The 22127-nt window shown below is 44.7% G+C and overlaps 2 protein-coding genes across 7 annotated transcripts in view; one reads left to right on the top strand and one right to left on the bottom strand.

Annotated features, from left to right (window-relative positions):
• TXNRD2 (thioredoxin reductase 2) overlaps window positions 1–1657 on the bottom strand; it is a 26513-nt gene extending 24856 nt beyond the window's left edge. The window contains exons 1-3 of the mRNA XM_027892650.1: window positions 1545–1657; window positions 801–857; window positions 53–197 (exon numbers count right to left, since the gene is read on the bottom strand). Coding sequence (XP_027748451.1) covers window positions 53–138 — 86 coding nt within the window. The 5' untranslated portion in view covers window positions 139–197; window positions 801–857; window positions 1545–1657. The remainder of the gene's footprint in view (window positions 1–52; window positions 198–800; window positions 858–1544) is intronic.
• COMT (catechol-O-methyltransferase) lies at window positions 1539–22127 on the top strand. 6 transcript variants are annotated; one of them, XM_027892652.1, is made up of 5 exons: window positions 1539–1655; window positions 16715–16997; window positions 17681–17874; window positions 19109–19240; window positions 21052–22127. In XM_027892652.1, the coding sequence occupies exons 1-5, from the start codon at window positions 1647–1649 to the stop codon at window positions 21229–21231; spliced, it is 798 nt and encodes a 265-aa protein (XP_027748453.1). In that variant the 5' UTR covers window positions 1539–1646; the 3' UTR covers window positions 21232–22127. The 6 variants fall into 6 exon arrangements, with proteins under 6 accessions (XP_027748453.1, XP_027748457.1, XP_027748452.1 ...); XM_027892656.1 differs by lacking the exon at window positions 1539–1655 and adding an exon at window positions 2039–2059; XM_027892651.1 differs by lacking the exon at window positions 1539–1655 and adding an exon at window positions 3155–3436.

The raw sequence follows: 22127 nt of genomic DNA, 5'->3' as shown, positions 1-22127 counted from the left end.
TACTGTTGCACATTTGCAGCACCCAGGAGTGAAGAGGGGCAATCATCTTTACCAGCTGTGATGAACAGGTTGGGCTATGTTCCAGCCATAGTGTGGGGCATCTTTAAGGGCACTCCCTAAAAGGGCTGCTTGATGCATAAGCTTTTTAGGAATGCAGCCAACATTCACACAAGTTCCACCAAGTCCCCATGTGGTTCCTGGGGAGAAGGAAAAAAAGAAAAAGTAAAGGCATCAGATTAGTATAACAGTGCAACTGGGTTCACAGCAGTTAAACAATTCTGAAACAACACATACTTTGTTATCTCCTAGAGACCAGTTCCTAACTTTCTTTATATGTTCATTTGCTTTGATAAAAACCATCTCTGTATATTTTTCTTCTAAAATTCAAACCACCTCAAGACGTCTCTCAGAGCTCTGAAAATCCAGTCACTAACCATTTACATTTACAGATCTTATTTTATACATTGTACATGAAGAGCCTCAACATGATGCAATTCATAATTTTTAGAAATTTTAAATAACCTTTTGACAGAGAGAATATTCCCACTTATTTAAGTCTAAAGTCTACTACAAATGGTAGCATCAAACACTGCAACAAGCCTAATGTGCAGGGGAAGCAGGGACAGCAGGGACATCCTAGAGAGCATGAGCTGTGCTGCAAGCTGGGCTTAAAGACTTTCACTACGAGCAAAGCAGGCAGCTTTGGCCCCTTTGCTGTCTGGAACAACCTGCTCACCTAGGCAACTGCTTTACCTGCATTTCCAGCTATTATTAGTTACCCCATTATTTCTCATCCATACCTTGTGGGGAAGGGTCCACATAATCCAAAACAGCCACTTTTCTTCCAAACTGAGCAGCTTTAAACAATAAAGCAAGATGAGGTATTTAGAGGAGGGAGAAACACACAAATCTAAACATTTTTATCAGCACAGGTACAGATAAAGAGTACAGGAGGTGACGCCTGGTATCTAACTCAAGATACCAGACCAGGGACCCAACCAGCCTATGTAGTCAGCAAATTCTCCAGAAGACACTTAATAACCCAGACTAGAGTCTCCAGCTTCCACCGACCCTAAAAATGCAATCTGACCTCAAATGAGATGTTCAAGAACACTGTGGGTTGTTGAACACGTTACACTGAGCTGCAAAGGGCCAAGGTTCTTTACAGCAGTTAAACAGTTCTTGGAAATAGCCTAAAGGGATTGTTGTTTTAACACATAAATGAGAAATGGTATCATTAGAAATCTTTACAGTATCTATTACTTGGAGCATTTTACAACAACAGTGAAATGAAAGCTTGTTAGATTTTCCCATGACAAATGAAGAAGTATTTTTTAAAAGGTTAACAAGAAAGCCAAACAAGATCACCCCACCTCAGGGTGTGAATTAATTTGCAGCTTTACTGAATGGAGCTGAGTTAATGATTAATGTGCAGGTACTGAAGTATACTGTGTTTCTTAAAATGCTTTAGGATTATCTGTAACACTTCCCTTAGCTTCCTTAAACATCACTGAAGCCAAACCAAGTTATTTATACATACAGACCTTCTTTTGCACAAGCAAGGCCTCCAGACCCTCCACCAATGACCAGAAGATCATACTCATTCTTTCCTGTGAAGAGGACGTGAAAACAGAGAAACGAGGCAGATGGGAGAGGTATGTAAGGGCAATATCAAAGAGCACGCTGCTTTTCACAATTGATTTTTGCTGATTTGGGTTTCCTTGACTGTACTATGGCATCGTGTTTCTTCACTAAACTACCTTGTCTGGTCTTGTGAGTGAAATACGGAAAACAAAGCAGCTCAAACAAAGCAGGAAAATAGATTTTTACAGCCTGTCCCCAGAAGCTCTTTCTGCATTAAGGGACAGTGGCAGCCGGGATCCACACAGGTCTCAGTGGCACAGCAGAGGGCCCTGACAGAGGTTTGTCGGCGGGGTCACCCTCGAGGCCCGGGCGTGCCGGCCAGGGCGGTGTGAGGGAAGCCGGTCCTGCTCCAGCTCGGGCTCCCGCGGAGCAGCCCCGTGTGCCGGCGCGGTGCGAGGCGGCGGAGAAGCCGCAGGTGAGCGATGAGGGCACAGCACGGCTCCTGCTGCGGGGCTGTCACCGCCAGGGCGGGCAGCGAGCGCCCAGCCCGGACCGCGGGCCGGTGAGGGCGGCACGGCCGGCCCTGTCTGCTCCGGGCAGCCCCGTCCCCCTGCACAGCCCGCACGGCGGGGCCCGCGGACCCTCAGCGCGCAGGGCTGAGCGATGGGCTCCGGCACAGGCACCCAGCGCCCTCACGGGTGAGGCACCGCCCTCGCCCCGCGGAGGGGACAGCGGGGAGCGGCGCGGACCCCACGGCGGGCGGTGGGAAGGGCTCGGGGGACCCTCGGCGAGCGCGCCCGAGCCCCGCGGGCAGCGCGTACCTGAGAGTGAGCAGCACGGCCCCGCGTACCTGAGAGCGAGCGGCACAGCCCCCGCACGGCCCCGCGCCGCGCCCGCAGCGCCGCCATGGCGCACGGCCCCGCCATGCCGCCCCGCACCGCCCCGCAGGACCCGCGGGCTGCCCGCGCCGCGCCTGAGCCGGCCGGGGCAGCGCTCGGCCCGAGCCCTCGCGGCGCTGGGGAGGGCGGGCACGGATCTGGCGCTGTACGAGCGCGTTTGCGTTAAAATGAGACCTTTGGAAGGGAAAACAACCCACCGCGGTTTGCTTGACAGGCTTCCCCTCAGGTGCTGGTGCTGAGGGGGGTCGGGGAAGGCTCTTTGGGAAAGGCTCCAGGCAGGTCGGGGCCGGAGGAGCGGCTCCCTCAGCCCAGAGGCGGGAGCGATGTGGGACAGGGCACCCGAGCCGCGGCTCTGACACGTTCGGACTGTGGCGGGAGGAACCGTCAGAGCCCCGCGGTTCCTCACAGCCTCTCCTGTCCCTGTGCCACAGGGCAGCTGCTGATTAACCCAGCAGAGCCGCTCCGGATGGCTGTTGTTAGTGCCTGTGATGTCTCCTGACAGCCCCAGCTCAAAGGCCTCGAAGCAGGCACTGATCGGAACAAATGCAGGGGTTTGTGCCGTGAGGGCCGCGGGCTGTCGGCCTTCACCAAGCACAGCGTGGATCCTGCCCGCTGCTGCAGGGGGTGGGGGGTTCCTGCTAAACGCCTCCACAGCCAAGTCGGAGTTGGGGACAAGAGAACCGGCCACTTTTTCTACAGAAAAAAAAAGGGTTTAGGAAGTCGTTGATGTTCAGTCTCTGAAGCAGGATCCCAGCTCACAAGAGGGCAGCATCCAACCATTTTGTTTCAGGCACCATCAGTCCTCTGCTCCACAGCTGAGGAGAAATGGCAGGAAATTAAAATACGAAAAAGAAAGGTTTGTAGAACTGACATAATCTCCAGCACAGTCTGATTATTTTTGTTCACTCCGTCAGTGTTTGAAAATGCTTGAAATGGGAATTTCTATCCCTTCAGTAAGTGGATTGATGACTTTCTCCAGTATCTCTGCTGTTAAAAAAGCCCCAAACACAAGAAAACCAAAGGCAAACTGTTACCTCCTGCAGCACTGATCAATAAATCACAAGAAACACTCTTACCCACTAAAACAGCATTAGGAAGACATGACAAGAGTGTACTGAGGGGCCTTTGAATTAAAGAAATCTATTCAGATACTAATCTTTTATGCTTTTCAGGTACATGCATGCAAAGGTGTTTCAGCTTTTCATTTTAGCCTCTATTCTGAATTGAAACAGGCAGTGTTGAGCATATGCTCTCCACACAAATTTAGTTCTGACAAGTAGGATCAAGGGTGGAATTAAATCTCCCCAAACACAAAACAAGTTTATATGAAGGAAAGTCCCTGCAGCACTGTGGTGTTCTGCTCAAAAGGAAAGGCCTCAAATGTAGCAAAGCAATGCGAAACTAAATTGAAAAATGAAAGGCAGGTGGGGTTGGCCTCTTCTGTGTCTCAAGTGAAAATATGAGAAGAAATTGCCTTAAATTCCACTGAGGGAGGTTCAGATTAGATATGAGAGTAAAAACTTTCATTGAAAGAGTGGCAGGCAATGGAACAAGTTGCTCCTATTTTAATTCTTTTGTGGTTAGTATTATGTTGATTAGGTAATTAGTGATACATTTTTTTTACGTTATATATATATATATATTAATTTCTTCCAAGAAAACAAGCATTAAGTCCCTTAGTGGCAAACACATTCTAGTATCAGGAATTGTTTATATGAAGCCTTGTGTTTCTGCAGTGAAAGCATATACTTTAAAAACCTGAGATTAAAAAAAACTTCTCGCAAGATAGCTATCAGACTTAACATCATATTTCCACAAATTTTTTTTTCAGTTTTAGCTATTCATATTTAAAGTCATAAATTAACTTATACATTAGATGTGGTTTGGTTTATTTCCAGGGGGAGATGTTTATTCACTGTACTCTAAACAGTGTGGTATTAAAAGGGTAAAGGAAGCATCCTGATTTAGAAATGTATATAAATCCATTCAACAAGAAAAGATGCTTTGTAAGTCATGTAAGGCAAACTTTCTCCTTGTGAATTTGTTGTAGAGACAACTTGGAATTCTGTGTGGTTTTTCCTTTGTATGAAATACTTTTACTTACTTTTATCCATGGCTCACTTAAATTCTTCCTCATGAAGATGACCAAGACTTTTTAGAAATGTTGACTTTTCAAGTACATCATCTCGTCTCTCCTGTTTTCCTGGCGTGGTTTCCTTCCTGTGTTAAGTTCCCGGATCAGCAGCTTGGCAGGCTGGAGGAAGCAAGAGGTGTCAGGTAGATAAAGTCTTTGGAAGTCATCACATTGTTTCCTTTTTAGTGGCTGGGGTGGGGAATTGATTCTCTCAGAGGCTGCATTTTGTGGCATGACCTAATTAATAATTGACAGTGGAGTCAATAAGCTGTACTGGAGCAGGGTGGACTCAGCGGTCTCTGTGGGAGATAGGATGTTTGGTTTCTTACCATCTCTCCTGATTAATTGCATGTGCTGGTTGGTTTCTCTTTGCACCCTTGTTTTCCTCCGCTGGTGTGTAGTTCCTCAGCAGTGGGGAAGGAAAGCCTGTGGAAGGAAGGCATGGCAGAAGGTGAATGCAAAAGTGGGAATAGTGACATAGTCCCTGGCACCTGAGAGAACCACATCCCAGAGCTACAAAAAGCTTGGTGGAGCAAGAATTTTCCAGTATTGCTTTGCAGTGGCGTGAAGGAATCTGTGGCTCTTTGCTTACAGTCCAACTCTGCTATAATTTGCTGCATTTTTGGTATTTGTTTTTAAGAGCTTTGACAAATCAGTCTTTAGGAGAGTTAAAAGTCAAACAGATAAGGGAAGAAAATGACTAATTTTGGTTTATGAGATTGAGGTGGAGGTTGGATTTCCATGTGGAGTCTGCAAAGTTTTCAACGTTTTGTTAAGATGGGACAAATTAACTAATTACTCAATTAACTAATAATTTTTTTATGTAGGGTCTATAAATATATCTAAAACAACTACATTGAGGTAAGAAAAGTATAGGCACCAGAGAATTAATTTAATTTAACTTAAATTCCATTTAAAATGTCATTTTAAAAGCATGTATTAGAAGGGTTGGTGTTCTAAGTGCCACAAAGGGCATCTTGTTACAAAGAATACATCCTTCAGCTGATGGTGTTTCCTCTGCTGCAAGCATTTGTGCATGAGTTCATAAACCAGCAGCAATAGTTGAACATTTCAGCTGTGTTGCTGTTTTCCCCCTTGTTTGATTTTGCTTTTTTTATTATTTCCATGCGTTTATCTGAGAGTACGATCCACTGTTGTTCAGAATTTAATCTATGCCATTTCATTCCTTCCCTCCTTAAGACAGATCTTCTGTTCATAGTTTGTCCTGAACAACTAATTGATTTTAAGTGAGGGAAAAAACCAGCAGAAACAGATGAAGCCTCAAGGAACACCAGTTCTTGACTTTGTTTAAATGCTTCAACGTATATTACCAAGTAAAGCAAGGGGAGAAAAGACAGGCATGGGGTAGACTTGGCTGCTTCAGGGGTTTTGTGAGTAAAGTCCTTGAGAGCTGAAAGTGTTTTTCAGTCTACATGTTGACCTTGTAAGATGCACAGTAAACACAAAATAGTCCAAGCACTCCTATTATCTGCTCAAATGTAGAGCACAACTTTACTGCTCGTCTCTCTTCTCCTGTAGCTGTTTCCTATTTTTGATATGGCCAGGCAGTTAGCTGATTCAGACATAAGTGGTGCTTCCTTTCTCCTTTGCATGTTTCTCAGCAAGAGAAACTAATTTGGCTGTAGAAAACAGCAAATTCACATAAAAGAAAATCCCTCCTGCTATTCTGAAAATGCAAACTCAGAAGAATTTTCTTCCACTCGGTGTTTCACATGATCTGCGGGTTTACCATAATGTGCTCGCTCTCCTGTCTGCCTTTGTTTAGGCTTTTAAAAAGCAGTCTTTGGCCAGGATTATTGGAAGCAGGGAATGCCATTTGTTGCTGTGCCAGGCAGGGATTTACTGGGGAGAGCTGGGTGCTGTGCACAGCAGTGGCAGTAGCACTGCCACCTTGTCCCGTGGCTGCAGCTGGGAGCTCTGCAGCGGAGCGAGTCTGCTCAGGTCTGTGCACCACATCAGAGCTAAGCTGTGTCAGCTGCCAGTGAGTCAGCCTGAGGTGTCCTGACCTGCTGCCATTCATGGCATGGGCCTCCCGAGCTAAGGCATCCCGGTTCTACATCTTCCCATGGTTGTGCCCTGGGAATCCAGCATCCTGGCGTTCTGCAGCACCAAATCCATCTTCTAAGATCTTGGCCTGATGTGCAAATTGTGTTACACCGATATATTTATAGCTCTCCACAGTTCTCTAACCTGCATCCATTGATACCAGGGTAAATTTTTACTCTCTAGACATGGATAGGTCACGTGAATAGTGTATAAATTTATGCACTCTGGGGTTTGTAGCATTGTTAGTATGTTAATTAAAACCTGCAAAAAGATCTGTCCTTAAATAGACCCTGTACTGAGTAAACAGGTGAACTAAAAAAAGGCATAAACCAATGTCTAACAGCTTACCAAAGAAACTTCTCTTGGAGGAAAAAAAAATCCCATAATAATATATTACAAGATTTCACCTTTCTATTTACATGAAAGCAATTTATGGAAACACAGTTTGGGTGGTTTAACCAGCTGAACCTCTGGCTTTGTCTAATTTGCAGTTATTGCCATTCTCCATTTTTACTTGTCTGATGAAATATCTAGACAGCAGCAAGGGTTACTTGCAGGCGTAGCTGTTATCATACAAGTAAACAGTTGTGGGCAGGCAGAAGCAAGTTTGCTCCTCCCATGCTTCCAGCCTGAAGAATATAATTCAGCTCCAAGTTAGAAGTCTTTTAAAAGTGTCGTCATGGGCCGTTGCTCAATCTGGGAAGTCTTGGCACTAATTTATGCTCCTAAGCAGAAGCTGGGCTGACACCACCCACCAGTTCACAACTAGCTGTAGTTAACTGCAAGGACACCTCCAAAGAATAGCTGCATACTTAACACAAGGTCAGTGCTTAGACTGTTTTACTGTTTTCAACTCTCTTCTGCACAGCTCAGCAGTAAAATCAGCTCTGTGTGAGCTGGAATTGTGGGTGGCATGAGGGACTGTGCAGACACAACCAGCTTTTGACTGGACAGGAAATTACAGTCAGTGAAGCTGGAGTGCTGCATTGCTTGTTTCGTGCTTTGTCTGCTTGATGTCTGGATTATAAGAGAATGTGTAATAGAGCTTTAGCTCAACAAATATTCTCTTGGGCTTTGGGTACTGGGCTGTATTGCAGGGTCTTAGTTAGGTTTGGTTCAGAGTTACACTTCAGTCCTCACCTATGTCTTCTCTACAATTCTTTATTCAATTCATCCACTTGACATTTTTTGGTTTTCTCTTGTCACGCTCCCAGTTAGTCCCCAGTTCCTTCAAGGCCCTCCCCTGTGCTGTGGCAAACCCTGTTCTCAGAAAAAAAAAAAAGCTCCTGTTTCTGCCACATGTGATAAAAACCCCATTCTTCAAGTCTTTAAAAAGTTTCTAGGCTAGAGCCTCAACCACTTGCTGACTAGGTCTGAGCTTTGCAGTGAGAATACAGGAGAGAACTACTACCACATTGGGTTTGGGTTTTTGTTTTCCTCACTAGTTTCTTCGATGGTGCAATTTAAGTCAGCTGGATTACATTGTTCCCACCTCGAAGGAAACAAAACAGACAGACAAGCCAAGAACAAGATTACCAGAATAAGCCTTTTCTTTTATCTTAGAGCTGTTTGTAGCAGAATAATTTCCCAAGTAGACGCTACAGAAATTCAGGTGTACTGTTTATAATGTATTGATTGCACCTCCTCCAGCAGTTGCTATTAAGCAATTTGCTTTACATACCTCCCCTGCCTCCAGCAGCACTATATTTAACCCAGGTCTAGGTCTTGTTCCTGCAGTTCTGCTCTGGCTGTAGCATGCCATGCCTGAGCTGAAAAAAGAACTAAATCCCCTGGGCCAAATTCATTCCTGGAGTTGCTTGATTGAACACCGAGCAGTTACAGTGAGCACAGCTTTGGCTCGTACCTGACTTTGTCAGCATTCACTGTGCTGTAACTAAGTAACAAGAGCACTGTCGTTAGGGGCGAGATGAATAGCTTTCTCTACGGTTATTAGAGCACCGAGCACCTTTAAGGAGTGCAGAAATCTGTGAAAGGAGGAATTGGGGAAAAGGACACTGCTCCTTTTAGAGTCTGTGTAACAGAACCGATAAGCTATTCGTGTGATGTGATCGAATGTGACTGAATACTGCAGGCTCTTGGACTCTTATTCTGCAAAACCCACAGGAGAGCAGCCCAGCAAAAGAGCGGAGGGAACAGCTGCTGCTGTACTCGGAAAGGTACATATTTGTATTTTCTTCTTCCTCAGGCTTGACATGATCTGTGGTCTTCGCTAGTGGCACTGTTTTAAACAGCGGTGCACACCAAAGAAGTGGTGTTTGCCACGTTCTGAGTGGCACTCACTGTCAGGAAGCCAGTCCGTGGGCAGCAACAGCTCTCACAGGGAGAGAGTAGGACATGTTTGTGTGTAATGCATTTGTACTGTGCTGTAAACCTGGACAGCTCAAAGCAGTGAGAGGAGATAACCCCAGCTAAACTGAAACTGTAATTTATGGCTGTAAGTATGCTGGAATTTGGTGCTCATTTGTATGCAAGAAAAAGCTGAATGCAAGTCAAGCTGCAGTTCAGTCACATTTGTCTGAATAGCTGCTTTTATAAATGTTCTGCTGCAAATGTATTTTAAGGGGGTTTTCCCTCTCAAGAGGGAGTTCTGCTACTGCAAAATGTGCGTGAAGAAGAGACAAAAAGCTAGTACTTTTGCTTGCTAGCCCTGTTTCTGCTTACAGAGTATCCTGATGCCCCTAATAGGTATTTTTTACCTTCTGCCCTTTAAAAACAAACTGATATTTACCAGGAATGTCAACCACATGTCATACCAGTGAGCTCCATAAACAACCTTGACTTTGTCTCTGCACTTAAGCTTCCTTTTTTCTGCTTACTCAGCCATGGACTTCTCTAACAAAGCCCTCGGGTTCAGAACCATATGGATTTCACAGCATTGCAGGATTTAAATGCAAAAGGAAAATTTCCTGATTTATAGCTTTAGTTTGCATTGGTGGAAAAAGAGTTTGACCATATTAACACTGCAAACAATTTACTTGTGGCTCAAGTTTAGCAATGTTTCTTAGCAGCCTGCATCTGGTATGAGGTTGATCTCTGCCAATCTCATACTATTTTCTTTCAGCATTCCTTCAGGATCACTGGAATTAGAACTGACTGGGAATTTTCTGAAAAAACATAATTTTGGCAGCAGTCCTTGAAACAAGATCTCAATGTGTGAGGCTATCCTAAAGCTCTGTCAGGAGAGACTTATCAGAAAGCAATTTCTAGCCAAAGTAAGAGACCCTCTTTGCCCATTCCAGCTGCTTTTCTGGCGGGGTATTCACTCAGGATTTAAGACCAGGGTCTCCTACCCTGCTGTGTCTCAGGTTGCCTCTTTCCACGCGGTGCTTTGGTGACCTGCTGTGCTGTGCTGGGTGCCACCTTGCCTGGCCTGTTAGAGCTGTTCATTTCCATGGAAATAAGCCACCATTTCAGCAGAGATCTCCTTCCTAATCTTGCAGATCCCTCAGTGGGTGTCCTCACTACCAAGTTTCAGTCACGCACTGCCCCCCAGCCTGAAGAGCAGCTTGTGGACAGCAGAAAGCTGTTCTGGGAGAGACAGATTTACACTAGATTAGCTGGTGGCCTTGGAAGCAGGGCAGGAGCATGCAGAGGGGATTTGGGACACTAACGAAGGATTCAGCCCTGGGATATAAAGACAGACTGGGAAACAGGTCTGGCAGTTGATGCTCATGAGGACAACCAGCCATTTTGCTCTTTGCTCTGCCAGCCCTTTCCCCCCACCCCTATTTGGGATGAAATCATTCAATAGGAACTTGTTTTACCCCCTGGGGAACGTGAAAATCTCAGCTTAGAAAACTTTTTACAGAGCAGCTCCTCGTGTGCTGTCAGGGCAGAGCACTTTCTGCTCCTGTCAGTCCCCTGCCTCCCAGGTGGGGTTTGCACAGGTCTGCTGAGCTGCACGAAGCACTGGCCTCAAACTGGTACAGAGTGCAGACACATCCAGGTGCTCCACTGGGAGTAAGGACTGCCAGGAACAAACACTTCCTAGGGCTACCTGAAGGGATCCTATTCCTGGAGCGCTGTCTTTGCTCAAGGCCCAGCAAAGTGCGTTTCTTATCCTTGAAGAATTCTCTGCCCCCAAAGCCTGGCCTCAGTCCTGCAGGTGCTCACTAGGCCAGCCCGGATCAGAGCGCTGCAGATTGCTGGGGACCTGCCTGGTGGGTGGAGGTGACACCTCTGTGTGACCAGTGCATTCTGAACCCTGCTCCTCTTTCTAACCCTTCCATAAAGCCCTTGCTGTGGGTGATAGCACCAACCACCACCTGGAGAATGGCTACTGAGAAGGGAGTTGTAAGTGGGGAGCAATTCTGCTGACTGAAATCTCTGTGGGGGGAATGGGTTAACACACCCTTGGGAAGCTTAGTTGGCAATAGGGTGCTTTTCTGTTCTTTTCTGTGCATTCAGTGAGAAAAAAACCTGCATTTGTTTCATTTCCACCTGAGAGGAAGGAAAAAGACAAGCTAAAAGGCTGTGGGGCGCAGGAAATAATCACCAGAGTTTTGCATTTATAGAGGACAGAATGTTTGTAGTTATGGAAGTGAAGCTAAATTGTAGTAATTTTAGAAAGAACTAAGAGGAAAATCGAGATTTCAGGCAAGGAATAGTTAGTGAAAAATTATATAAAGTATGTTCAGATTGTTTTCATGATGTCAGTGGAAAATCTGAATGTCAAACTCCCAGACTAAGTTTCCATTGAAATACAAGATACTCACATTTGGCAATATGCTGATCATTCTTCACAGTGTTGCACTCACTTGAAAATACATAAACACTTATGAAAGAATAGGAGGTAAAAAGATATTTCTTTGACCTTTAAAAGTACTAAATTATGCAACTGTTGAACTGTGTTGCCTGCAGCAACAGGATACAATATGTTTGGCAGAAGTTAGCTTAGACTTTCTGACCAAAATACTCTGCCTTTCTGGCTCTGGGAAAAGATCAAGAAAAGCAAAATGCCACAAAACAGAGATTGCCTCATTCAAGACAACACAGGACTGAAAGTCAGGAGCTCCAGTGCCAGTCAGGGCACAGATCTCCTCTGGCCTAGGGCAGGACGTTGGTAAAATACCTGTACAAATGTGCTGACTCCTCTGCATTGCTTGCACAGTGCTCCACAAACATTATTAGTATGCAAATCCTCTGCATGCTTATGTGCAGGAGATACTGAAAGGCAGCATTTCAGCAGAAGCTTTTAAAAAGTTTGAACTTAAACCTTTTAAACCCTTTTCTAAAAATGGGGTACACCTACCTCCTTCACACAGAGCTCTGGGAGGGGTAATCTATTGATTTGTACAGCCTGTGTAGAAAAAAACCAGAATTGTTTGCAATTGAACATTCTTCTCTCTGCAGATTTAGCAGCAGTGACTGCAGTGAGTTACACCCCGCTGTCCCCAGGCACTCCACTATTGTAGACCATTTCTATTATCCTCCAGACCCTCAGACCAGCAGAGAGAATCTTTTTGGAAAAAAGGCTGAATGATACAAATTTACCAAGTGCTCCCCATTCACCAGGTTATGTGAGCTAATAAAGTCAAAATTAGATTCTAAACCCTTTAGCCTCAGAATGCTAAAGTACTGTCTGAACGCTTGGAGACTCCTAATAAACTCTTTAACTACCAGCCAGTGCTTGGCACTTAGATTAAATGCAGGGAAAATTAGAGCAGGACTGGGTGTAACATCATCTTTCCTCAAAGGCCTCAGTTGTCAGCAGGCTGAAAGCACTTAAGGAAAGTGTTTGAAGCGCTGCTTGTCTCCACTTTTTCCCAGTTGTTTATAAACTCAAGAATAATAATGTCACCCAGGCATTTGCTGTCTTGGTGTCCCAAAATCGTGTTCTTTAGTTAATGCAGATAAAATCACTTTGCCTTTCCTCGGGTGTTATCCATATATTCAGAGCAGGGACTTTTCTGAAAAAGATTAGTTCAGCTTTACAACTTGCTCTTGTGGCAACACAGACAGAGGCAAAGCCGAAAAACATTGCCAAAATGAGACTTTAGCCTAAGTCCCCTGACTCAGGATCATTCCAGCCCTGGAGAACAGCAGTCTAATGTATGTACTGTCTGTGTAGAAAAAATATTTTTGATAATGTTTAGGACTTCATTTTCAGTACAAAGCAAAGCAATATCAGTTTATCCAGGCTCGAACTGTAATTAGAGGCTCTGTAATTAGGCTTGGAAGGATTCACTTTCATTAGAAAAGTGTCCTGTCCAACCACTTTCAACCTCCCAGGTATTTGAGTATGTGTTATCTCTCACTTTTGCATCTGCAGGGATTGACATCTTGTTAATTACTCTTAATCATAGTCCATTTTTATGGCTTAAGAAAAACTGGAGCTCGTATAATAAGTAAGGGGACAGTGAATCCCCTGACTTCACACCTGTTGGCAGTTAACAGGGGCTGAGCCAGTCTCTGGGGGCTTCTTTTGTAGCCACTGGAGCGACTTACCTGTTTTATTTACCAAGGCAGGTGAGCTGGGACAGCACGTTCCCACATTTTGTGTCTGCTGCTCTCTTTGAGAAATCTCTGCAAGCTGAACCAGAGGTCCTGCCATCGAAATGCTGATTGTTTGATTGTGGTTTGCAGCAGGGGGAAACTGCTGAGCTGCATTACTGAGCCACCATTTGGTCTTATGAAACCTGCCAGAATGAGGAAGATCAGATGTGTAAGAAAATAACTCAGTGCTTTAGAAAGGCTCATCAGTACTTTGACAGGTTTGGGCATGAAATTTTAATATGTGTTCTTTTACACTCTGTCTTCTCAGAACCAGATGTAGTGATACGTGTTACTCATTCCTTTCCATAACTTTGTCCCTCCAGTTTTGTTTATTCTCTTGCTGAATTTTTCATTTGCCTACTATTTTCCACTTCAAATTTCAGCTTTCAAAGAGAAGGCTCACTTTATTACTGTGTTTTTAAAGCACAGGAGAGGTTGCAGTGCTAACCTGTGTATTTGGAACCTCAGTACAGGCATTAAATAATAAGAGTGGCTGCCTTGTAATAAGTGGTTATGGGAAACTTGACTGTGTGCAAGTTCAGTTTTATTGCATACTTAATGAGTCCCACGAATCCACATTAAAGCTAAAATTACAGTTGCATTTTCTAAAGCTGTCATAACATGACTGTCTCCTAGGTAGTGGTAGTTTTAAATTGGTTGAATTACACACTTAATTTTCATATCAAATATTTTCCAGCTAAGAATATGAAAGCAATTACCTGTTTTGGTACAGATCTTTTTTCCCTCTGGGTGCATGACCATCACCAATGCATCTTGCTCTTGGCAGTCTGCCTTTACAGTCTATTGCTGTCACTAAATTTATTTTCACACCTAAGAAAACAGAAATAAAGATGGACAAACCTTGAAAAAGCCTGTGTTAAAAGAAAAGAAAAAAACCCCGAGACATGTCAGTTTTGCTCCTTTTAGAAGGTACCTTCTCTGGAAAGTGGCTTTCAGGATAATTGCCTCCGAAAGGAGCTTTGCTAAGAACAACCCATGCAGCTGGTTGATGAAGGTGCTGGGCTGTTATACAGCAATATCAATAATAAAACCCATGGTAGCTGAAAAACATTCCTTGATAGTGCAAAAATGAGTGAACTTGTCCAGGAATAGAAAAAGCAGCATGTACTCTAAAGGTTGTTGCTGCCTGTGAGGATCTGTGGAGGCATGCCCATGTCCAGATGTGGGAAGGTTGGGTACCTGCTGGCATCAGGAGATGGTTCCTGGGCTCCCTCCCTTCATGGCAGGTCAGAATAATTATCTCTTACCCGTGTCAGTAATCCAAATCTATCAACAACAACCATACAGTCAACCCAGCCATGAAAGTCAAGGAAAGACAAGTGAAACTAGAGAGACATTTTATGTTAAACTAATGATATTTTCATAGCCCAGCCCAAGTTCTCAGGGGAGAGATAATGTCGAACATTTTCAGGTAGAAGAGCTAGAAAGAGCTGAAATCCCGTCTGGGAGGTGCAGGACAACGGGGCCTCATCAGTAGAACTACTCCTGCTAGAAGGAAAGTAGAGCTGGCATCCAGGCCTTCCTGATCCTGCTGAGGCAAAGAAGCAGGTTCAGATTAGCTGGGAAACAAAATTCAGAAAGTCCAAGAAGCAAGATTCTCATGTGCTGATGACACTGGCAAGCCCTGAAAGGAAATGGCTCAGGTCAGACTTAGCAAGGAAAGCACTGAAGGTAACTGTCAGCACTGGTGACTACTTAAAAGCAAAAGAAATAGACTTTTAACTGCTCCAAACAAATCACACTTGCTCTGCAACTAAGTGGATGGGTGAACAAAATCAGCTGTACTGTGTCTTGAATATATCTCCATGGAAACTCAGTCATCTTCTGAAGCCAAAATGTGTTCTGCATGATGATTCAATAAATCGGTGGGATAGATTTTCCCCATGTGTATGTGCCAAGTCCCACTACAGAATGGAGGTCTGAAAATCCCCAAAATGTAGGTTCTTTCTGGAACAATTTTGGGGAAGGTAAGCAAGGACAGGTAGGAATAGATTTGGGGGAATATTTCAGAGAATCATACAGCCTCTTTGCCTCTGGTCTTGGCCAGATTAGGCAGTATTTTTGATGATGTTGTAGCTCCAGCTGGAGCAGTGGCTTTGCTGAACTCCAGGTAGGTGGAACATTAATACCAAGTGCCAGTGGAAGCTGTTCATGCTGTTTAGCAAGATGGAAGAGGAGATTTAATAACAGGAAAGAGGCTGGGAAGAGATGAGTGTCATGTTCTTCAAAAATAACAGTTTAAAAACCAGGGCAACTACATCCTCCCTGCTGAGGTTAAGGAGCTGGTTCTGAATCCTTTAGACCTGTGTTCAAATACCTGATTAGACCTCAAGAGCCAATGAACTTGGCATTCCTTCATCCTAATACTGATTGAAGCACATTCCAGCCTGGGCTCTCCTCCCAGGGTACAACTCCCAGGCTCTGCCCGTGGGAAGCAGGGGTGGAAAGGTGGAGGTGTTGTAAGACACATCGTGAGGAATGAGGTGTGTTTGGAGCTGAGCAAGAGAAGCTTCACACGCAGAGTCCTCAGGCAAATCAAACCCTTAGTTTGGCACCATCTCAAAGGTTAAAACAATTGCTTACTTTTAAGAACCCCTTTTTTATCAGATCCTGTCCACTGGCTTGCCTGAAATCCATCAGAGTAAGGGGCTTTGATGGGATTTACTGTGTGAACTGCACAGGCTGACATGTTACATCTTTTCAATTTAATGAGCCTGAGAATTACTCTGATCCAGCTTTATGTTTTTAAAACCAGTGAGAAAGCATCCCCACTTTATAAAAGGAAATGCGGATTTTTTTTATCCTCCAAAGTGTCAGAATGATGGCTCATGTCAAAGATTCTCTAAGAAGGGGAAGGGCTCCTGTGTTCTGTAAACACTTCACCCGGGTACCTGTGCTGCAGGCTCTGGAAGGAGGGGGGCTGGTCCCGTCCTGCTGAGACTCGAAGCTGAGGTTCTCTGCAGAGCAGGTGCTGGCAAGGACTCAGGACCTGCAGGCTGCTTTAAACAGAACATCCCCTAACAGTGCCCAGTGTCTGCTGACACTCTGCTCAAAATGCAAGTTTTCTTACCGAGGCCAGCTTAGAAATTTCCCAGTGCTGAAAAATTAGGGGAGTGGGATCAGATGCAGGCTCCAGTTTAAGATTTTAAACACTTGGAAATCCAGTCAGAGCAGATTTGATGCTGGGAAGCTCCTCTGCAGTGGCATGCCTGGAGCTGGGACCGAGCAGCTGTGTGGGGGAAGGGACAGAGCATTAAATAAAGCTACTTGTTGACTGCCTGTAAAAGTGGTGTCTAAAGGGAGTGCCACGGAGCACCCTCCATTACCCAGCGACAGAGAGTCCTTTTCAGCTGCTCTAGACAAAACCATAATTAAACTCCGTGTGTTCCTGCCCAGTACCGCTGGTTGTGGGTTGTTCTGTTTAATATTTACAAACAGGATAGTCCTTTCCTGTGCCACCTTAACCCTGGGCTGTTTTTCTCCTTCCTTCCAGATGCTGGAGAGCTCTTCAGTCCCTTTGTTCACTGTCTTCATCCTGCTCTTCATTTTGCTGCTCTTTGTGGTGCTCATCAAGAAAAACGGCACTGCTGCCCTTATCTGGAATGAAATGATCCGGGAGAAAGTGACCAATTTCATCATGAACCAGAGCAAGGAGCAGAGGATTCTGAATTTCGTGCTGCAGAACGCGGTGCGAGGAGACCCCCGGAGCGTGGTGGACACCATAGATAAATACTGCTCCCAGAAAGAGTGGGCCATGAACGTGGGCAATGAGAAAGGTAACTGCAGAGGCAGCAGTTTTCTCACACATAAATCCTTTTCTTCAGAAGGACACAACAGAGCACACTGTCACTTTCTGGGAACATTTTTGTTGCCAACAATTGACTAATGTTTCCCACCCCACAAAGTCATGTAGTGAATCCAAAGATTTCACAACTTTGTAAGCAGATTTTTCTTTTTTCCTTTAAAGATCAGTATTTAGGATAAGAAATTTTGTACCAGACTGCAGCATGTAACGTTTGCAATAACAATGAGCATTCAAAATTCAGGAGTTATACATTTCACAAATATGGCCAGCTTCTGCAAGAAATTATTGGAAAGAAACCACTGCATTTTCCCTTCTAACACTATAAACTAGTTAATTCAGGGAATTATATAAATTACATTCTGGGAATATAACTTAAATCAGGGAATTCTTTACTCAGAAATGTCTGTTGTTATTATTGTAAACTAAGGTATTTTTTTAGTTGAAAAAATTTTGAAAACTTGTAATGTCAACTTTGTGATCAACTTGACCACAGAGAAGGCAGTTTGCAAAGGATGCAGTATATCATTTGTGACATCAAGCCTTAATTTTTGAATGTCCTGAGCAACCGAGTACATGAATTTTGTAAGTTCCTCGTCACTAACATGTGACCCAGCTGGGTTCTGTCCAAAGCTAACCTATTTCCACTGCAATCAGGTTTAATCTTGGACAAGACAGTGGAGGAGGTGAACCCCTCTGTTGCCCTGGAGCTGGGCTCCTACTGTGGTTACTCAGCAGTGCGGATCGCTCGGCTGCTGAAGGCAGGGGCTCGTCTGCTCACCGTGGAGTTCAACCCCCAGTTTGCTGCCATAGCCAGGCAGATGATTGAGTTTGCTGGAGTGCAAGACAAGGCAAGTACCATTTTGTCTGTTAGCACAGCAACAAAACTGCTTAGAATTTGTGTGTTTGTTTTTTTTTTCTTGCACCCACAGGTCTTTCTTAGCTTAACCAGCTCCATGCCAGGCTCCACCCCTGAGCTGTGCACGGCTCCCCATGCCACCTCCCAGACCAGAACACTGCTCTGCTCCATAAAAACTGAAAGGTTCAAATTGCTGCCAGGGCTGACTGCAGAAAACTGAACCATAGTCTGGTTTGTTACAAAAGCTCACCAGAAGCAGCTGAGCTTTGTGCCATGGACTTCAAATGAGGAGCATCTACCCAAATCCAGTTGGTCACTATGTATGTATAGGTATCTAAATTTGGTGCACGGAGGTGTCTTGACTCTCTGTTCAGTTGGTTGAGATGCAGGTGTTTCCAGTCTATAATCCATCTCATCCCAAGGCAGACATCTGCAGCAGGTTGGGGATTCATGCCTGACAAAACCTGCCTATTTGCCTGACAACTCCCTCCAGTGGAGCTGAGAACACCAGAGAAAATAAATCCCACCACGAGACCTTCTAATGTGTTCCTTAGCTCTTTGAATTGAACTTGAAGCACTACTGACATCTAAAACTGCATTTCCCCCATCTGATTTAATCTCTGATCAGCTATGAGTCATTAACCAGACATTTCCCTACCACTTTCTTGCTCCTCTCTCAGTGCTTGCCTAACAAGTCCACGTGCAGCAGCTGCTCCCAGTTAACATCCTTCCACCATGAAACCTGGGAGGAGGATGCAGCAGCCTCTGTGCTGCCTCCTTCCTCCCCTGGCCATCCCAGTTTTACACACTGCGGCCTCCAGCTTTATTCGGAACTAACCTGTTCTCTGGATCTTTTGCTTCCCTCGGACTGCAAGATTCGGCTGAGATGTAACCAGAAAAAGTAATTAAAGTACATTTTTCAACAGGAGATTCCCATATTCCCAGTAAAGATACACATTATCCAACAGAAACAACAGGTCACTTTTTCTGCTGTTATTAAAAAAAAACAACAAGATTCCCAAACACCCAAATCCATATTCTGGAACGTAACTGAGTTGGTTTGTCAAAAGGAAAAAGTACACCTTATCTAACTGTTGGGATAATTCAGCTGACACAATATTAGGCTATACAGAGGATTGCTGATGTCTGGCCACAATTTAAAAGGAGCTAAAAGCATGTGCTTTTTCTTAACGGTTCACAGTTCATCAGATGGATTTGTATTTCAGGTTAAACTCCTAGAAGGCCCTTCAGAGGAAATTATCCCCCAGCTGAAAAAAAAATACGAAGTAGATACTCTGGATTTTGTCTTCCTGGACCACTGGAAAGACAGATACAGACCAGACACCATCCTGCTTCAGGTCAGTTTGCACAATTCCAGTCTTAAAGTAGCAAATGCCTTGAAGTCTGTGAGGCCTCTACTCTTTATGAGGGACCCTGAGCAGCCACAGTCACAGTGACAGGTGAGATAACTGCTAGACTACATGACTTCTGCATAGGAAGGCATTTTCAGGTGTTAAATAACTGAGATTCACATCATCTCTATCAGCACAACACAGGCAGATACTCTCCTGCCTTAGGAGCTGCAGGCTGACACCATTTTCTACAGCTGCCTGTTTGTATGGAAGCATCATTTGCAATTATTTTCTTCATAAATAAATCCACTTTTTTGAGCCTCCCAAGTACTTCCTGACCCCTTGTGGACTCCAACATTATTTTCTGATCCAGGCTCCCATTTTTTAGTTTTAGCCCTGCCCTCCAGAAAGCTGTTTGAAATTTGTCTGGGGTTACAAACAGCCAGTATTTAACTTACACAGCAGTGGCTACAGAAAATGTTCCCTCCCTGTAGTTATTTTGTACTCAGAGAATGCTGCCTTTTAAACTGCCTGTGTAAGGGTGACTGAACTCTTTCCACTGGGAAGAGCCAGGGCATCCTTATCAGAGCTTAGCCTTGGAAACATGGCCAAAATAAACAGGCTGTTTAGTTCCATGGTAGGGGTCAGTCTGATGCAACTGCCAGACAAAGCTGCAAAAATAACCCCCAGGAAAATTAAGAGCAGAAAGACAAAGAAAAGATGCTCACATTTTCTCAGATATTCAAACCTTCCAGCGTGCTCCTCTGGCAGGTGTGGCAATATGAGCAGTGAAGTAGGAACAGAAACATTCCGATGGAATGTGGACACTGACAGTGGCCCAGACATGCACTTCTGCAACAGCCAGACACCAAGAGCTCCTCAAATCCTGGTGGCCAGTGGCAAATGCAGCATGTTGTCTCTTGCAGCCTCTGTAAGCTGTGCAGTACAAACAGCCTGCAGGGCACTCCTCCCGTGCCGAGGGTGCTCAGGCAGGGCCAGGGAGCTGAGCAGCCTCTGCAGCACACACATCCACTCAACTCACATGCTGCCACTGCAGAGAACGCCCCTGGTCTGGCTACAACTCCTGCCTGTGACCACAGGGGAACAACCAGCCTGATCACCAGCAGACTTGGTTTTAAAACAGCTGGTGAGCTCAGATAAGCAACTTCTCCTGGACAAAAATACCAGTAAAAATGAGGTTTGTAGGTTTTCACTGAGGATAAACACTGCACTTTAAGTGAATACTGCAAGTTAATTATGCCTCGTGGAAGTTGTCAGAGTAATCTTTGTTGTGTGCAAACCCTGCTTCATGCCCAGATCCTGAACAAAATCACAGGAAGTTGTTTAAGATCAAAGGAAAACAAGCACAAAAAATTCTCTTTTACTCACTTAATGCTTTTGGAGTGTGACTGAGACTGGCCAAAGCACCCAGGTATGTGCTGTTTCCTCAGGTGACCTGAAGAGCCACTACAACAGTTTCATGCCATATTAAAGAAGTTTTTAACCATTAGATATGACAGCCAAAACAAAGGCACCTTACTGATCACACAGAGATAGCTGGAACCAAGCTGAGGAACAAACTGCCCACCTCCACTGGGCTTGATCTGCCATTCCAGAACCAGCATCTCTGTGTTCTACTGATCATGGTAAAAGTGAGTCTGTGAGCACAAGGGATCCTGGAGCCACTCACCTTCTCCTGTCTCCTGTCCCTTCCACACCCACCCTGCCCTGGGTTTGGGCGCAGGCACTTGGTGTGACACGACAGGGCATTCCACTCCAGCCTAACAGCCTCTGTAAGCAATTTCTCTTCTTCCTAGGAATGCAACCTGCTGAGGAAGGGCTCGGTTCTTCTGGCTGACAATGTCATTTTCCCAGGAGCTCCAGATTTCCTGGCCTATGTCCGCAACAGCCCCCGTTTCCAATGCACCAACTACCCATCTCATTTGGAATACATGCAAGTGGAAGATGCTGTGGAGAAGGCTGTGTTTTTGGGATAAAGTGAGCCATCAATGCTCAGCCTTTGTTTCAAATGATGTAAATGCAACTGCACAGGTTAACTTGTCCATGCTTTAATTTTTGGTGGGGTTTTTTAATTACTTTTATTTTGAAGCCTGTAATTACAGCAAGTGCTAGCGGAGATCTTTTTAGACCAGGTGGAAACCAAGAGTGGGAGTGAGCAGGGTAACTGCTCTGTGCCATTGTTCACGTAACTCAGCACAGCCAAGGTGATGCACATTGCATGCCCTGACCAAAACATCATCTAACAACAGAGTCTGCTATTTTGAGCTCAGACTTGAACCACCACACTTTGGGCTCAGGGTAGGCTGGAGAAATACACTGCAACTTCTGAAGACTGGTGTTCTCAAGCTGAACTCATTAATGGTTATCAAGAGTGGAAAAAACCAGGCATGTTGCAAAAAAAGACCATTTCAGGTGCCCCAATTTTGCTCAATTACTATCATGGCACCTTCATGCAGTGAAGGCTCCTACTGTGATATCACACACTCTTTTGCATGTTTACTGCAAAAGTCAATAATCTCTATGTGAGAGAAAAGAGCAGACACACTGAAAGACCCACACAGTGATGGGAAAAACAAACCAGAATTTTGCAAAATACCAACAAATAAAATTAGTAACCTGCCCATGGAGATGTGGGGAACACTGAAGTAGTAAACAGATTAAAATAAACACAGTGACAGGTAACAAAAGGAGTAGACTCCTTCCACAGGCATACAAAACTACATAATATCTGACCTTGAGAAAATGCTGTTTATCTGCTCATGATACTGCATATACATAGGATGTGATTTTTGGGGGCAGGGCAAGCTGCTGACTCTGAAGTGCTGTGGATGTTTAAGACACTGTGTAAAAATAAAGCCAAGAGAGAAAGGTT

The sequence above is a fragment of the Empidonax traillii genome, unplaced genomic scaffold (assembly GCF_003031625.1).
Source record: "Empidonax traillii isolate 1590-97213 ecotype Southwest subspecies unplaced genomic scaffold, ASM303162v1 scaffold361:size2146424, whole genome shotgun sequence".
NCBI classification, from domain to species: domain Eukaryota; kingdom Metazoa; phylum Chordata; class Aves; order Passeriformes; family Tyrannidae; genus Empidonax; species Empidonax traillii.
This window is presented reverse-complemented; position numbering and strand designations above follow the sequence as displayed.

Bases quoted from the DNA above. Each gene is read 5' to 3' on its own strand.
- COMT (XM_027892651.1), top strand. From the start codon at position 3,407: ATGCTTGAAATGGGAATTTCTATCCCTTCA. The intron at 3,437-16,714 runs GTAAGTGGATTG...CCTTCCTTCCAG, and splicing joins TGGGAATTTCTATCCCTTCA to ATGCTGGAGAGCTCTTCAGT. The intron at 16,998-17,680 runs GTAACTGCAGAG...CACTGCAATCAG, and splicing joins GAACGTGGGCAATGAGAAAG to GTTTAATCTTGGACAAGACA.